Raw genomic sequence first — 15,449 nt, 5'->3', positions numbered from 1 at the left:
TCTCACAAACACATCAACATCGCCAAAGGAAAACGTCAGCTGCTCGCCCAGAACTCAATTTCTCCACCAGCTGAGAACAACATTCTCAACGCCCCGACCTCCTCGACACATTCCACAAAAGAAAATATTAACTACCTTCGCCAATCACTTGAAGAACACGCAACCATGCCTCCTCCAGCAAATACCACGACCAGCATTCACAAAAATTCTGCCTCTTCAACAAAATTCCAAGCGAAAAATTTAAATTAATTTCAGCGCCACATCTGGGCCATTCATCCACCATCCAACTGAAAAGCTCATCTCCAACCACCTCAAAGAATCTGGCCCGACCACGTCACCCACATCCAATGAAGCAGATTCAGCCTCCAGCAACTTCAACTCCCGGGACCAAGAACACAGTGAACCCTAGCGAGAAACACCAAGATCACGGAGTAGGAGCAGGAGCAGCAGCCATGCCTCAGCCACAGAGTCAAGTATGCCGTGATTATGATGAGATCAGGAAGGAGTACGAAGATAAACTTCGCAACCCAAGCTACTGCACCCGCAAGTTGTTTGAAGCCCTCGATCAACACATGCACCGCGAGCAAGCAAACTACTTCCCAACACCAGCCGACATCGCATAGTATCTTCTCAAGCAAGACTCCTTCATAGACACCCGGGGAGTGATCAAGAAGGAATTCTATAAGCCTTTAAACCACCGGCTGGATAATCAGCTCGAAGAGATGAAGCAGATCCGCACTGACCTCCGGGACATCAGGAAGATCGTCTCCAAGCAGCCATCAACCCCATCAGCAGCTCACGAATTCACCTACAAATTCAAATACGAAGAGCTCAACACCCGCTACGGGAAGCTCAAGGATGATCATACCGCCCTACTGGCTGAGGTAGCCGACCTCCAGGAAGATGGAACAGATCCACCAGACAGTGTCCCTAACCACGAGCTTACACTCCCGTAGCAAAAACGTCGCTTCTATCGACTTGAGCAACAGTAACAACAAGCGATGGAAACTGACTATGTTCGAACCGAGGATGGTGTCTAGTTCTGTCAGGGGAGCAGAGTGTATCAACCAAAAACCCAGGCTCAGGGGACTCTGACTTTGAACCCAGGGCTGCATCGGAGCCATAGATTAAATCATGCACAGCATATAGTATATACTAGCAGTTAGAACCGCTAGCCTTTCAAAGGGGGGAATTCGAATTGTGGATCCCTATTTCCATTCCATCATTTTTCTTATTAATACACAACATTCTTTTACTCGTGTTTCTTCTCAGCCCTTGGAGATTAGGCCCTTTTCTCTTTTGTTTTCTTACTAACAATAAATTTCCAGCGAAGAGGAGTTTTCACACCTCTTCAACAGTTTGAAGAACACGATCTCCAACTCCATGACGACTTCCCCACTGGCTGATGCTCCCGGATTTCTCACCCTGTCACGCCAAGGGCTTGCGACAAGATTCCTAGCGTGCGTATGGCTAATCTCTCATTTCTCTTGATCTCTGATGCTAACTTGGTTTTTGTTGCGTAGGAGCGAGTAACAGAGGGCTGTTGGGAGTTCAAGATTTTTTTTCTTTTGCTCATGTCCAGACAACCAATGACCTTTGGGCTAAACACTCTAAAGTTGTTTATCTAAACTCTTGGGATGCTATTAGAAAGATTCATGAGCGCATGTTTAGTCTGATGACTTCTCGAGTTTTCTTGCTTGTTTTAAATGCAGATTCAAATTAGTGGCGAGAAACTGACTCCACCATTTTCAGCCTGTCAAATCTCTTGATTTTGGTGGCAAAAGCAAAAGGCTGGATCGTTGATTGTTCATCACCATTCGCAACACACACACAGGTCAATGGTGGACAGTTTGAAGAACACGATCTCCAGCTCCGTGACAACTTCCCCACTGGCTGATGCTCCCGGATTTCTCACCTTGTCACACCAAGGGCTTGCAACAAGATTCCCAGTGTGCATATTGCTGATCTCTCATTTCTCTTGATCTCTGAGGCTAACTTGGTTTTTGTTGCACAAGAGCGAGTAACAGAGGGCTGTTTGGGAGTTCAAGATTTTTTTTCTTTTATTCGTGTCCAGATAACTAATGACCTTTGGGCTAAACACTCTAAAGTCGTTTATCTAAACTCTCAGGATGCTATTAGAAAGGTTCATAAGCCTATGTTTAGTCTAATGACTTCTCCAGTTTTCTTGTTTGTTTTAAATGCAGATTCAAATTAGTGGCGAGAAACTGACTCCACCATTTTCAGCCTATCAAATCTCTTGATTTTGGTGACACAGGAAGGCAAGTTTTTTCATAGTCGTTTCTTATATATGGGATTAAAAAGCCTTTTTGTGATGCAAGTGTACAATCCCTCCTGTTCGCCATGTTGTGTGTGTCATACAGTCTTGTCAAAGGAAAAATATTTATACCCACTCAGTGGTCATGTCATTGTTTGATATGACTTTGGAAGATCAAGAGACTGTGAATTTTATGTTACGTTTTCTCTTTCTTGTGTTGTTCTTGTTGACGATTTCTTTAGGCCAGAGATATGCAGTGAGGTTTGGAGGTGACAGTGTTGTCAAGACATGATGCAGCTGCAGACCTGGTTCAAATGTATGCATATTCTCAGTGCTTCTTTACATGTGCATATTTTACTGCCTCTTTTTATGTACAACAAGGAGTACGTGCTTGGGCAGCTCATATATGATCAAGCAATGAAGAGACTGCCTGGTGCTCCTGGATCTCTTATCCTGTCATGCCAAGGGCTTGCAACAAGATTCCCAGCATACATATGGATCTAGGTTTTAAGATGATCTCTCATTTCTCTTGATCTCTGTGGCTAACTTGATTCTTGTTGTGCAGGAGCGAGTAACAGAGGGCTGTTTGGGAGTTCAAGATTTTTTTTCTTTTGTTCGTGTCCAGACAACCAACGACTTTGGGCTAAACACTCTAAAATCGTTTATCTAAACTCTTGGGATGCTATTAGAAAGATTCATGAGCTCATGTTTAGTCTGATGACTTCTCCAGTTTTCTTGCTTGTTTTAAATGCAGATTCAAACTAGTAGCGAGAAACTGACTCCACCATTTTCGGCCAGTCAAATCTCTTGGTTTTGGTAACACAAGAAGGTGAGTTTTTTCATAGTCGTTTCTTATATATGGGATTAAAAAGCCTTTTTGTGATGCAAGTGTACATTTAGTAGAGTTGAAAGGTTCCTGCCAGTATTTTGCCATGAAGAGCACAGATAAGAGCTTCATAATCAGCAGAAACAATGTGATATTTCTGACTTAAAACTTGCACTGATCTTTTGAATAGGTTAATTGTGCATGTGCTGAAAGAGAGATTCGGGGATTGATCTCGCTTTCTAAATTGACTTTTTCCTTACAGATTGTTACTCATGTTTGCTTAGCAATAGACTTTTATCCTGCAAGGGAACTCTTCAAATGGAGAAACAACCACTAAAATTCGTTGATCAAGCTCTCCAAACCAGTGTACAGGTAGCATTTTTCTCTTTTTTTTGTTTTGTACTTGTAAGATCTAGGGGATTGATCTTGCTTTCTAAATTGACCTTTTCCTTGCAGATTGCGACTCATGTTTGCTTAGCAATAAACTTTTATCCTGCAGGGGAACTCTTCAAATGGAGAAACAACCACTAAAATACGTTGATCAAGCTCTCCAAACCAGTGTACAGGTAGCATTTTTCTTTGTTTTGTTTTGTACTTGTAAGATCCAGTTTTAACTGAGTTTTTTTCTCTTTTCCTTCCAATTGCAGCAGATTGCCATAAGCATCAAGGGCAGAGCCTAGGATCTACGTTGGCTGGCTCTGGGATCACATTGCCTCTTAGTTTATGGGACTATGATGGCAACTGTATGTTAGAATCAAACAAATTGTCACATTTCTGATGTCGTGGTTGAAGGGGATGTTATTTCCTCTAATCACTTATCACAATATTAGATAAGATTATTACAATGTCACAATATTACCTTAAAAAGCTGTGGTAAACTTTTTGAGAGTGTAACTAAATAGGTTAAGAAAAGCTGTTTCGAATCATAGAAAAAAGGACTACACAATTAGGTTGCCTTATGCATTTGTCAAGAGGTAATTTTGTTTCTGTGTTCTCTGAGAGATAATTAGAAAGTCCTAAGGGCAACATTCAGTGTGTTTCTATTTTCTTGTGGTCTGGCTATTTGTCTATTTACTTATTTTCACCATCTAGAGCCTGCACACGCTGTCTAAGTTTCTATTTCTAAAAGAGATTGTAAAATCTCCTATAGATCAATGGGTGGCAAAAGAAAGAGGAAAACATGTGATCTAATTTTACATGAAGGCTGTATAATAAAAAGAAGTTCAGCAAGCTTGAATTCATCTCTATATATGAATAAAAGCATGGATGGAAGTGTGAGAAACCTAGTATCCTTTGAAGAACCCCCAACAATTCCAAGATTGATATCCATAGAAAACACTTTTATAAACACTGTTGAATTTATTACCCTACCTGTTAATGAAGTAAATCCTAGAAATGGAACAGAAAGCATGGAAAATACTAAATATTTAGGACTCTTGCAAAACAACATAGACGGTAAATGTAAAGCAAATTATATTGGAGTCATGGATAAACATTGTGACTATTGTAAAGCTTTTCTTTTTGCTACAGAAACACAATCACAATGCTGTCATGGTGGATGTGTGCCTATAGGAAAACAAATTGAGTTCCCTGAACTGATTCATAAATTATTAGATGGAACAGACTAACGAGGAAAATTTAAAGAATTAATTCGACTTTGGCATTTGCATCTATGGGGGCAAATATTGATGAAATGATTGGCAATGGACCATATTATTTCAAAATTCATGGACAAGTATACCATTCAATTGGTAGTTTTCGTCCTAAGCAAGGTCATGATGCAAAATATTCTCAGCTTTATATTTAGACACACTAGAAGCTACAGAAACAAGAATGAAAAATAAATATAACAGTAAGTGTGACACAGAATTGATGAATGAATTAGATGCTTTATTACGAGAAATTAATCCATATGCAAAGGCATTTAAAATGCTAAAAGATGTGGAAAATGAGCTTCATATGAACACATTATAAACCTCATAAACTGGATGACGATATTATCACAATTTTGGTGATAAAACCTTTCTTAGTTTGCTTAGGTGAGGAACCTTGTATACAATAAAATTTCTAACATTGTAAAATTACAAGAGAAGATTTATTTGTCTTTGGCCTGCTATATCTCCCAGCAGATATTTCAGCATACTCTTTGATCTATAGAATTAAACCTTTATAGAACAAAGAGTATTTGATTGATTTGATAGTAAAATAAAACACAATTTTGTTGTACAAAGATCATATATAGTAGATACAATAAAAAATATATTATAAAGTTAAAAAGTAAATAAAGTAGTGACTATAGAAATTGATATATTTCATAACTTAAAATATAAGAGTTGAATGGATAAGAGTTAAATGAATGAATAAGCATTTTCTCTATATAAAAACATATACAGAATTAATGTTAATGATATGCTAAACTCCATAAAACAATTTATATTTTTAAAATTTATATTATGTATATAGTTTCAGTGAGTTTTAAATCTATATTTTTAAACATTATTATATTTTATTGTACTTAAAGTACATTAAATAAATAGATTGAACAGTTACAATTACAATTACATTTTTACAAATTGAAATTATTCTCTATTACTCCCAGTGGAGCTGGGATCCTTACTAGTACAAATAATTCCTAATCCATATGTAGCGTCAGCATATTCTTTATCATATATTGCATGTATTGAAATAGAAATAACAAAGACATTTGCTATTTCAACTGTATAAAAAAAGTGTCAAGAATAAGGAATAGATGTATTTAACAAAGTTTGGTTATTAAGAAATAACTTCATACTTGGTAAAGAAATGCCAATTCAATAAACATTTTTTTAAATATTGTCAATCCCATTTCATCACATGTTTAAAACTATAAAGTTCATTGATACCAACCACAAGAACAATGAACAAAATGTTAAAAAAATGAAGCAAGATCTTGCAAGAATGCAAGAATATGGTGCAAATATAGCAGTACTAGAACTAATTAAAAATATATGCAAACATTAGAAGAATTAGAAGACTTAACATTAATAAAGATAACAGCTGAATATATAATTGAAAAGGAAGTAACAACGTAAAACAAAAACTATAATAAAATTTATAAACTTTAGCAAAGAAAAACATAACATAAATGCATATGATAGAACAAATAGATGAAAAACAATACAAATACATATATAAAAAAGTAACAAATGAGAATAAAATTCATTGGGAGAACCCAGAACAAGAAGAAAATAAAATATTAAAAGAACAAGCATAATATATACAAGAAATAAATACAAATCAAACAGATGAATTTGATATTGGGAAAGATTTATTCAAAATGAAATATAACAATAAAATAGTTTTAATTTTAAAGATATATTATTAACAAATACAACAATTACAATACAAGATGATTACCTAATGGAGATTAGTAAATACCGTCAATTATTAAGAACTCTAAATAAAAAGCAAAGACTAATATATGATGACTTCATATTAAAAAAAATTTAAAAACTTAAAAAACAGTTATGCTTATTTTTAACAGGAGGAGCAGGAACTGTAAAATCAATGCTTTTGAATACAATTATAGAAACACTCAAACAATATTATAAAACAAACCAAGATATAAATAATAAACCAAGGACAAAAAATATTAATAACAACACCTACAAGAAAACTAACTTGTAATATAAATGGTTCAACAATACATTCAGCTTTTGCATGTCCCAAATATAAAAACAGGTGAAAAACAAAAGCTAAAGAAAATATAATAACAACGTCAAACAGTATTAACAAGTGACACATTAGATAAATATAGGAGAAAATTTTCAACAATAAAATTCTTAGTAATAGATGAAATATTAATGGTAAGTATAGAAATGCTACAATATATAAATAGAAGATGTGAAAGTTTCAAAACAACATATGGAATAGATTTTGGTGGGATGGATTGTATTTTTATAGGTTATTTTTATCAATTAAATCTTACATTTGAAACATCAATTTATGCAACAAAAATATATAGACCTGAAAATGATGTTTCCATACATTTGAAACTAATGAACAAGTAAGTGAACATAACACAACACATACAAAGTATAGATATAATTATAGAAGCACAAGACAACCATGGAAATTCTTGTGCTACACATTTCAGGTTATTAGATGACACAAGAAAAACACAAGGACTACATAAAATATTACATTTTAAAAGGAAAATGGCAATTGAAATAACACAAAATATAGCAACAGAAGATGCATTAGTAAATGGAGCAAATGGAGTATTACAATATGTAACCCAGATTGAAGAAAAACAAATAATATGGATAGAATTCCAAAATATAGAAACAGGTGAAAAACAAGAGCTAAAGAAAATATAATACTAAAATAATGAAAAAAACTAGACACCAATAAAAAACAAGAATAATAAATAGTACTAAATTGTTTTATGTTATAAGTAAAGCCTCCAGGACAAGCATATACAACATTATCAAGAGCACAAACACTAAAAGGTATACATTTATATAGACCAATTGAATATAAACATATTAAAATCAATAAAGATGCAGGTAAAGAAATAATACAAATGACAATAGAAGCACCATGGCAAATTGATTTAATATATTTACAAGAAGAAAAAAACAGCTAACCAAACTTTTATACAAGTTTCAAACACAACATCTATTACCACACATCAAGAAGATATAAAGAGTGATTCACAATTAATAACATCAGATATAATATATATGCAAGAAGTAAAAACACAAAAACATGAGGATTTATATTTTAATAAATATAAATCATATATACATGAATGGCCCCCACATATAGCAATATTGCATACAAATAGCTATAAATAGAAAAAAGTAGAACATTTAAAAACAGAAACAATGGCAATGTCATATACATCACTAGAAAAAAATAAAAAAACAATTACAGATAATAAATTTACATAGAAAACCTGTAACAAATATACAAATATTCACAAAACAACTACAAAAATATATTTAAAATAGATAATAAAAATCCAATAATAATTACAGGAGGTTTTAATATTAACTATCAAAAAGAAGAAGCAAAACCATTTCAAACAATAATGGAGAAAGAAGGATACATACAGATAATTAAAAAAAAATACACGTAATAAGAAACTAATACAAAAGCAGGAATAGATCATAACAAATTAATTATCATAATAATGTTTTTTTTATAAAAAAAGCAAACCATACAATACAACGTGCAGCAATTTTATTTATTCAGCAGCATTGCTGTCAGCTGTTGTGGACATCCAAGTCACTTCAAGGCTCTCCACCATCCGCTTGTCAATCTGGTTCGCAAACTACCAAACTGGCTCTGCATCTGCATCGGGCGTTTGGACGAACTCCTTGGAGCATGCTCTCTCGCAAGCGTTTTTTCCGCTGCCAAGGCTGCTTTGTCCGCTGCAGCCTGGATCACTGCTACGGAAGCCCGAGAGCTTGGAATCTGTGACTCTCCTTCGAAGCACTGCATTCGAGAGAAGCTGCAAGACCATCATTCTGTCGTTCACCAACATTAGAACCGTCCAAGAGACAAAATTCCGGTGCTTTGATTATGTTGCCACATTTTGAGGTCGACCACAAGAATGCTACTGCTTATGTGCTCACGTCTAGCATTTAGAATAGATTTTGATCTCCAGAAGAAAAAAACCCAAACTTTGCAAAGATGAAACAAAGTTCTTGTACAGAATCTTCCGTTGCTCCAAAGAGAATTAAGATCCCTTGCGTTCAAGAAGATCCAAGTAGTAACTCTTTGACTTATTTGCAACAAATTCGCGTTTTTCCTGCGCAAGAAGAAGAAGAAGAAGAAAAAAAGATAATCAGCAAGCGAGTGTTAGATACCACGATGAACCTGCGCTGGTGTTTGTTTAGTCATCCTGTGGAAGTATGCCAAGAACTCTGTGTTGCCGTCGGTGCCTTTGATTGGGGATTCCATCCAGCCTTTGCAAGCGAAGCCAAACTCCTCAACACCATCTATGACCTTCTCAAGAACCTACACACAAAAGCAAGAGAAAAAGAGGTCAAGCAAAGATATAAATATTCCATTTTGCTACAGACCTCTCTGTGAACTTCGGGCTTTCTCACGATCCCACCACCGCCAACCTGCGAGAAAAAACGATGATACGCCTGCTTACGCTTAAAACAGAGAGACTCGCCTGAGATCTGGCCGCTTCAAACTGTGGCTTGATGAGAATTACGCCGCTCGCATCCTGCTTCATCACCGAGCACACGGCAGGCATCACCTAAGATTGGAAAAAGGAAAAACAAGCTTGTCAATCCTCTAAATTGCTGGAACTGCGAGAATCTCACCAACAAAACCGAGATAAAGCACAAATCCAGAGTGACGAAGTCTACCATCTCGGGTAGCCGAGTTAAGAGACGTAAGTTTGTCCTCTCCATGACGCGAACTCTTTTATCGGTTCGAATTTTCTCCGCAACCTTGAGAGAGTTTAATCCAAGTTAGCGCTTTCCTTTTTCCCTTCCAAAGAAACACAAAGACTTACTTGGCCATAGCCAACGTCGACTCCATACACTCGCGTGGCACCATGCTGTAGCATGCAGTCAGTAAAGCCTCCGGTGGAGAGCCCCGAGTCGAGCACCACTTTACCATTTAAATCACACCCAAATCGCTCAAGCGCTGCTGCGAGCTTGTCTCCAGCCCTGGATTGATCGTCATTTCCTTTATGACTAAGAAAAAAAACAGAAGAAAAAAAGGAATAAGACGTGCCTGCAAACGTATTTTGGAGGCTGGGCTGTGATTTCGATTGCTGATGTTTCCGCGACTTGCATCCCAGACTTTGTTCCTGGCCTGCCATCCACGAAAACTTTCCCTGGACACACGGAAACACTCTTCCATTGTTCAAAAAAAAAACACTGGAATAAGAAAGACCACACACCCACACACACGGAAAAAACAAAGAAGAAGAAGAAACGACCGTTGCCTTGCCTTGTATGATCCAGGATTGTACCACATTCCGCGCGAACTGAGGATATCTTTCCACGCAGAGCTCATCCAATCTCCTTTTCTTCTTCCTTCAAACAAAAATCGCAGCTTAAAAGATCCATTCATCTAAACACACTCACTTCCTCGAGTCGGAGTGGCCATCCAGGCTCGCCGAGCTCGCAAATGAACGGATTCTCCGACTCATCCTCCACATTGGCGATGCGCAGCTGAACCGAGAGCATTCACAGGAGAAGAGACGAATGAACCTCATCTAACTAAATAACCCTAAAAGATAATCTAGTATATGTCAGCTAAATAATCTATATAAAACTCTAAAATCTAGTATAACTCTAATCCTTTTCAAAGTCTTTTGGGAGACACCAAGAACGATACAGAGAAGATTTACATAGCCCGGTGACAGGCACAAGTCGAGAAATCGTTTTTCAAAAGATCACCCCGCAAATCAATCAGACATATTAGATTATATAAAAGACTATTGACCAGATCGGGCAATGACCAGCTTGTCACCGGACTTGGAGCTGGAAATCCTCTCGTGGCTGTCAGCCCGCGATGCAGTGCGGGCGCAGCTGGTGTGCAAGGCCTGGGCTGCGCTGCTGCGCGGCGATTCACGCTTCAAGGCGCTGTGGCGGAAACACGGCCGCAACACAGCAAAGACGCTCCTCCTGCTGCATCACGGAGTGAACAGGAAAACGAGCAGGCTGCAAACACGGTACCACTACAGGGGCCCTTTTGTGTCGATCTTCAAGCACAAAGGGAAGGTGACGAGGCTGAAGCACGTCCCTCCCGGCTGGAAGCAGTGGCTAGCACCACAAAACTCGCAGCCTTTGGTCTCTCACGGTGGCCTCGTCTTGTGCCGGTTCATGGAGCGAAAGACCTTCATGAACAAGCAAGGCTTCCTGGTGGGAAATCCGCTGACGCAGCAATGGGTATCTGTTCCTGGGGTTCAAGCTAACATCTGTTCCTGCATGCTGACAACGTATGCTAGCGATGAGGGGGTGGTGTTCTTCCGGATCTGGCTAAACTCGTATGTGTTCGACTCGAGGCTGGGCGTTTGGACGGTGCCGCAGTACCAGACCGTGTCCATGCTGTCCTCCAACACGGTCTGTGTTGGGGGCGTGTGCTATCGCCTCGGGGAGTGCTGGCAGCACGGTGCGCTGGTGCTGCTGGAGATCGACGATATGGCAGCCATTAACTCCGCCAAGTGGGTGCACGCTTGGTGTATGAAAGAAGTTGGGATTTACAAGTCTTACATGCTGGAAGTTGGAGGCGAAATCGGGGTGCTTGTGGAGGTCGCGTCTGGTGGACTTAGAGTGTTGGTGTTGGATAGGGGGAATTGGACGTGGAACGAAGTGTCATCCTTCCTAATCAGGAAACAGGCGTATTTATTAGGGGAGTGCTGTACGGTGGGCAGTCTTACATTTGCAGTGTGGGGGAGAGGGATACTAATGTTTGATTCTCAGAGCCTGAAATGGGATTGGCTCGAGAAGAGAAGCAAGGCTGAAATTATCATGCAAAAGCTCCTGAGTGTGGAGCTCGACTTCACTGCTGTGGCAAATATCAACACACCCAGTGAGAAGATGAAGCAAGTTTGTGCTAGCCGGTATCGCAATGCCTTCTTCGCTCGGGGGATGACTCGATGCTTCTCAGGTACGTTGATGAATGCAGCACTGATCGCTCACATTGCTCTATGTTTTCAGGGTTGAAGGCTCTTTCAGGGAGTGGTCTGTCGTGGCCAGAGATTGGCAAGGTGGCAGCCGAGCAGAGCAAAGGTATCTAGTGGCGTTTTTTTGTTTCTGCTAGCTGATTGTTGCTTAAACTTCATTGCTGCAGGGGTACGTTTGTCCGAAAAAAATGAGACTGTAGACTGGAGCAGGTCTTTGCAGTTCTAAGAAACTGTAAGAGGGTCTCGAGCTAGTACGTTCTCCATTTTGTCTGTGTTTGTGGCTTTGTACTTATCCTTTACAGTTCAAAGTTTGCTGAGATAGCAAAGCTTGCCTCCCGTTAAACACCATCCTGATTCACTCTCTCTCCGGATGGTGTTTAACGGGAGGCGCATTTGCGGTTTCATTCTCTTCTTGCTGAGATTGCCATAGCAAGTGCAGTCAAGGATCAAACGTTCTAGTAGAAAAAGTCAACATAAAAGTCATATTAAAGCTTACAAAAGTCAACGACTCAAGTTTAAGAGAAACCAATTCCAAGCAGTTAATACAACTTTGACAAAATTTTGGGGCGTGGCCGTCGCCACTGCGCTCGATTACAACGCCCAACGAATCGCGGCCTACTACTCTTTCACTCAATCACGTCACTGTCGGATGCAGGTGATGCCTTCCACAGCTCCTTTTGGCAGATGAGAACCGGGTCCTCGCCATTCTTTGCACTGTCGTATCGAGTGCAGTCCCACCGCATTGCCCGAGCGATGATCTCCGCCTTCTCCACGAACTCTGGCGAGTCGGAGATGATCGCGTGGCCCTCCGGCCTGAGAATGCGATCCATCTCCAGCATCACGAACTTCATCTCACACCTGTGATAGAAGTATCAGTATCTGAATCAGAGCTGCTGCTCTCCCTCTCGCATACCTGTGGCTCTCGGCAGTGAAGAGGCCGGACAAGTGGAGAAGATCATACGTTCGTGGATACGTCGAGAACGCCTCGCACCTGAGAAAGAGTTTTGGTAAGCTTCAGCAGTAAGAGAAATAGATCGATACTTACCAGTCGTGCAGTGTGCCAAGGAGACCTCGGTCGTAAACAACGCCCAAGGAGTTCACTGCGTAGGAGGAGACAGTGTTCATCACCCAGACGGGATCGTTCGCCAGAGCTGCTGCGAAGCCTCCATACTTTGTGTTCATGTCCATGACGTTTCGGAACTTGTTTGTGCCCAGCTCCGGAAGGAGAGTCTTGTAGTACTTCACGCGCTTCTCCCAAAAGCGCGAATCAATTTTGAAAGCGCCGGCGCTGCCACCCGAGATGTATCGGAGCCTGTCTGGCGAACTGGACAGCCGCTGTGGCCATTTTGGAACTTGACCAACTGCGAGGCCTTTCGCACCGTATGGCTGGGGAACGATGCACGCTCTGATTGGCACGTACCTTTTCAACCGAAGCAATTTAGTTCCGTGAGAGAACAAGAAAATATGGTGACTTACCAAGCAGCGTCGGTTTCAATGCTATCGTCGCACATTGGAGGATGCGTCAAAGGCTCTCGACTCTCGTAGCAAGTCGTATCCACAGGCTTCTGCCACACAGCAATATCACCTTCCATCGCATACAGGGTGTAACACATTTTCTTGAGTAGGCCCTTGATGGCGTCCAGATCGGCCTTCTGCTTCGCTTCTGTGGTATCCCATCCTTTCCAGTGCACCTCGTAGTTGACAGGCGGACCAGAAAGGACCCAAAAACCACCAGGACGCAGCACACGGTCAATTTCCAAAAGGAAAACTCCTCCTGTAAGAGAAGCATGTCCGTTGAAAACACGAGAAGCTTTAGTATCGGCTTACCGAACTCTGTCCAAGGTATCAGACATCGCGAACAATGTGCCATATCGAAAGCATTGGCCGGGAAAGGAAGGCGCTGGGTCGCAAGAATGCCCAAGATTGCAGGAATACCCCGCTCCAAAGCAAACTGAACTTGCGCTTCGTGGTTATCTCTTGGTGCCAGTGACATGGTTATGATGTTACGATCCAGCAGAGCTCCACCCCAGCTTGCCACCTGAAAGTTTAAAGGAAAAAGACTGTTAAGGCTTACGAGAATGCGTTTTTTCTCCTCTTACCCCGCAACCAGTATCCAATGCTGTTCGAACCGATCCATCCTTCATGCCAGGAATCAGCTCCTCCATCTGATCCAAATACTCGTTCACTCCATTCGGAAACATGGTTCCTCCACCCGGAAAAATGAACTTCTCCCCACTCTTGTGAAGCCAATTCTGGTTAGCCTTCTCCGAGTTGATCCATTCGAATGGAACGTTTCTAGCCATCAAAACAACAAGGCTTGAGCAACCAAAACCAAAGACAAAAAAGAAGAAGACGGACGTACTTATACCAGCATTCGTCTCGGCTCTTCGGCCATTTGATAGGAACCTTGTATCCATCGGGCGGAGGAACTAGGCACTGAAACCTCTCGGACGTTGGAGGACAATGCCGCTCGCGAAATGCCATGCGGTGCTTATCGAATTTCCTCCATCGCTGCGGCCACACCCATTTAGTATTAAGTAAAAGAAAGAACAAGGGAGAGAAAAAGGAAGATAACGTACCAGTGGATTGGTGCAAGGCGTCACATCTTGGAATGTGATGTTACACTCTGGGAATGGCTCCTGCTTGAAAGCGCTGGAGCAATCCGCCTTGGTTAACTGGATACTGATCGGATCTTTCGAGGCGGGGCCGCCGCTCGTGACTTGAATCACGCGCGCCTTGGTAGAGCTGAAGGCGCCGCCGAGGTAGAACGAGATCGCGCACAGCGAGATCACCATGAACGCCAGCGGCACGAATCTTTGCTGCTTCTTCTCCACATTGAGCTTCATCTCCCTGTCCTTCATCCTGGCGCCGATAATCTCGCAAATCCGCCTCACAGGCACGCGAATCCCATCGAGCGGCGCCAATGCTCGGATCCACGGCACGCCACAACCCTAGCAATGCAGATCCCGCAGGAGATCATTCACGAAATCTTCGCCATCGGCAGACTCACCGTCGGGGGAGGCGCGGCAGAGCTCACGAACACGGCGCCAACAGCGAGAACGCGCCTTCGTCCTCCTCCCGCAAAGCGCCACACAGCACAAAGGCTTCCTTGTTGCTTAGAACGATTATTTAAAAAATGCTATCGTGCAATGGACGGTCAGAGATGCCGCCAGGTGTAGCAGTTAAAGCACTTGGATCTTCTGCATCACTGCCGTCCAGCTGGATCATTCGTGGCATGATCAACACTGCGGGAGTGGAAGGCAGGAAGGAAAATATAATGTAAGGCTGTAGTACTTTATAAAGAAGGCTTCCTTCCAAGCTATACTTTCTTTTGGAGCGATTGGAACTTAGAACAAATAGAGCTATTGTAGGGAACATATTTGCTCCCCCGAGAGACATCCAATCCATGGAATAGATTTGTAATGTCGAGAGACGAGGCTTTGATCTTTGGAGCGCTGATGAAATGCTCTCGCAAGTCCCTGGACTTTTTTTAAAGCTCCCGAGATATCAAATTATGGTCCAAAGCTTTGATTGCTACTGGAGTATCTCGAACTTGTGAGTTCGCGTTAATATGCTTTTGCTGGCCTGTACACGCGCAAAGCTGCCAAAACAATTCGATGATAGTGAGACTTAGCACTGTGATCAGCCTGGCTTGAAACAACTTTCTCCAAAGTTGTGAACCGACTCACTCACTCACGCTCGTGATC

At 41.0% G+C, this 15,449-nt stretch overlaps 2 protein-coding genes across 2 annotated transcripts; both read right to left on the bottom strand.

The window, feature by feature from the left end:
• Positions 1 to 8,643: 8,643 nt before the first annotated feature.
• LOC9656104 (putative rRNA methyltransferase YqxC) lies at positions 8,644 to 10,332 on the bottom strand. The gene is made up of 9 exons (XM_024682418.1): positions 10,199 to 10,332; positions 10,062 to 10,147; positions 9,843 to 9,945; positions 9,619 to 9,775; positions 9,425 to 9,553; positions 9,271 to 9,357; positions 9,173 to 9,217; positions 8,967 to 9,107; positions 8,644 to 8,898 (listed from the first exon to the last, which is right to left on the bottom strand). The coding sequence occupies exons 1-9, from the start codon at positions 10,327 to 10,329 to the stop codon at positions 8,827 to 8,829; spliced, it is 951 nt and encodes a 316-aa protein (XP_024538186.1). The 5' UTR covers positions 10,330 to 10,332; the 3' UTR covers positions 8,644 to 8,826.
• Positions 10,333 to 12,234: 1,902 nt separating this feature from the next.
• LOC9656103 (probable methyltransferase PMT21) lies at positions 12,235 to 14,868 on the bottom strand. The gene is made up of 9 exons (XM_002977352.2): positions 14,753 to 14,868; positions 14,322 to 14,693; positions 14,105 to 14,253; positions 13,842 to 14,037; positions 13,570 to 13,780; positions 13,219 to 13,516; positions 12,788 to 13,162; positions 12,656 to 12,733; positions 12,235 to 12,600 (listed from the first exon to the last, which is right to left on the bottom strand). Exons 2-9 carry the CDS (start codon positions 14,601 to 14,603, stop codon positions 12,369 to 12,371), a joined length of 1,821 nt encoding a protein of 606 aa, XP_002977398.1. The 5' UTR covers positions 14,604 to 14,693; positions 14,753 to 14,868; the 3' UTR covers positions 12,235 to 12,368.
• Positions 14,869 to 15,449: the final 581 nt, after the last annotated feature.

The sequence above is a fragment of the Selaginella moellendorffii genome, unplaced genomic scaffold, assembly GCF_000143415.4.
Source record: "Selaginella moellendorffii unplaced genomic scaffold, v1.0 SELMOscaffold_34, whole genome shotgun sequence".
NCBI classification, from domain to species: Eukaryota; Viridiplantae; Streptophyta; class Lycopodiopsida; order Selaginellales; family Selaginellaceae; genus Selaginella; species Selaginella moellendorffii.
This window is presented reverse-complemented; position numbering and strand designations above follow the sequence as displayed.

Coding starts and splice junctions, on each gene's coding strand:
- LOC9656104 (XM_024682418.1), bottom strand. CDS start 10,329: ATGAGGTTCATTCGTCTCTTCTCCTGTGAATGCTCTCGGTTCAGCTGC. Junction 9,554..9,618: donor TCGACGTTGGCTATGGCCAA/GTAAGTCTTTGT, acceptor AACTCTCTCAAG/GTTGCGGAGAAAATTCGAAC. Junction 8,899..8,966: donor CTAAACAAACACCAGCGCAG/GTTCATCGTGGT, acceptor CTTCTTGCGCAG/GAAAAACGCGAATTTGTTGC.
- LOC9656103 (XM_002977352.2), bottom strand. CDS start 14,603: ATGAAGGACAGGGAGATGAAGCTCAATGTGGAGAAGAAGCAGCAAAGA. Junction 13,781..13,841: donor CATTGGATACTGGTTGCGGG/GTAAGAGGAGAA, acceptor TTAAACTTTCAG/GTGGCAAGCTGGGGTGGAGC. Junction 13,163..13,218: donor ATTGAAACCGACGCTGCTTG/GTAAGTCACCAT, acceptor TCGGTTGAAAAG/GTACGTGCCAATCAGAGCGT.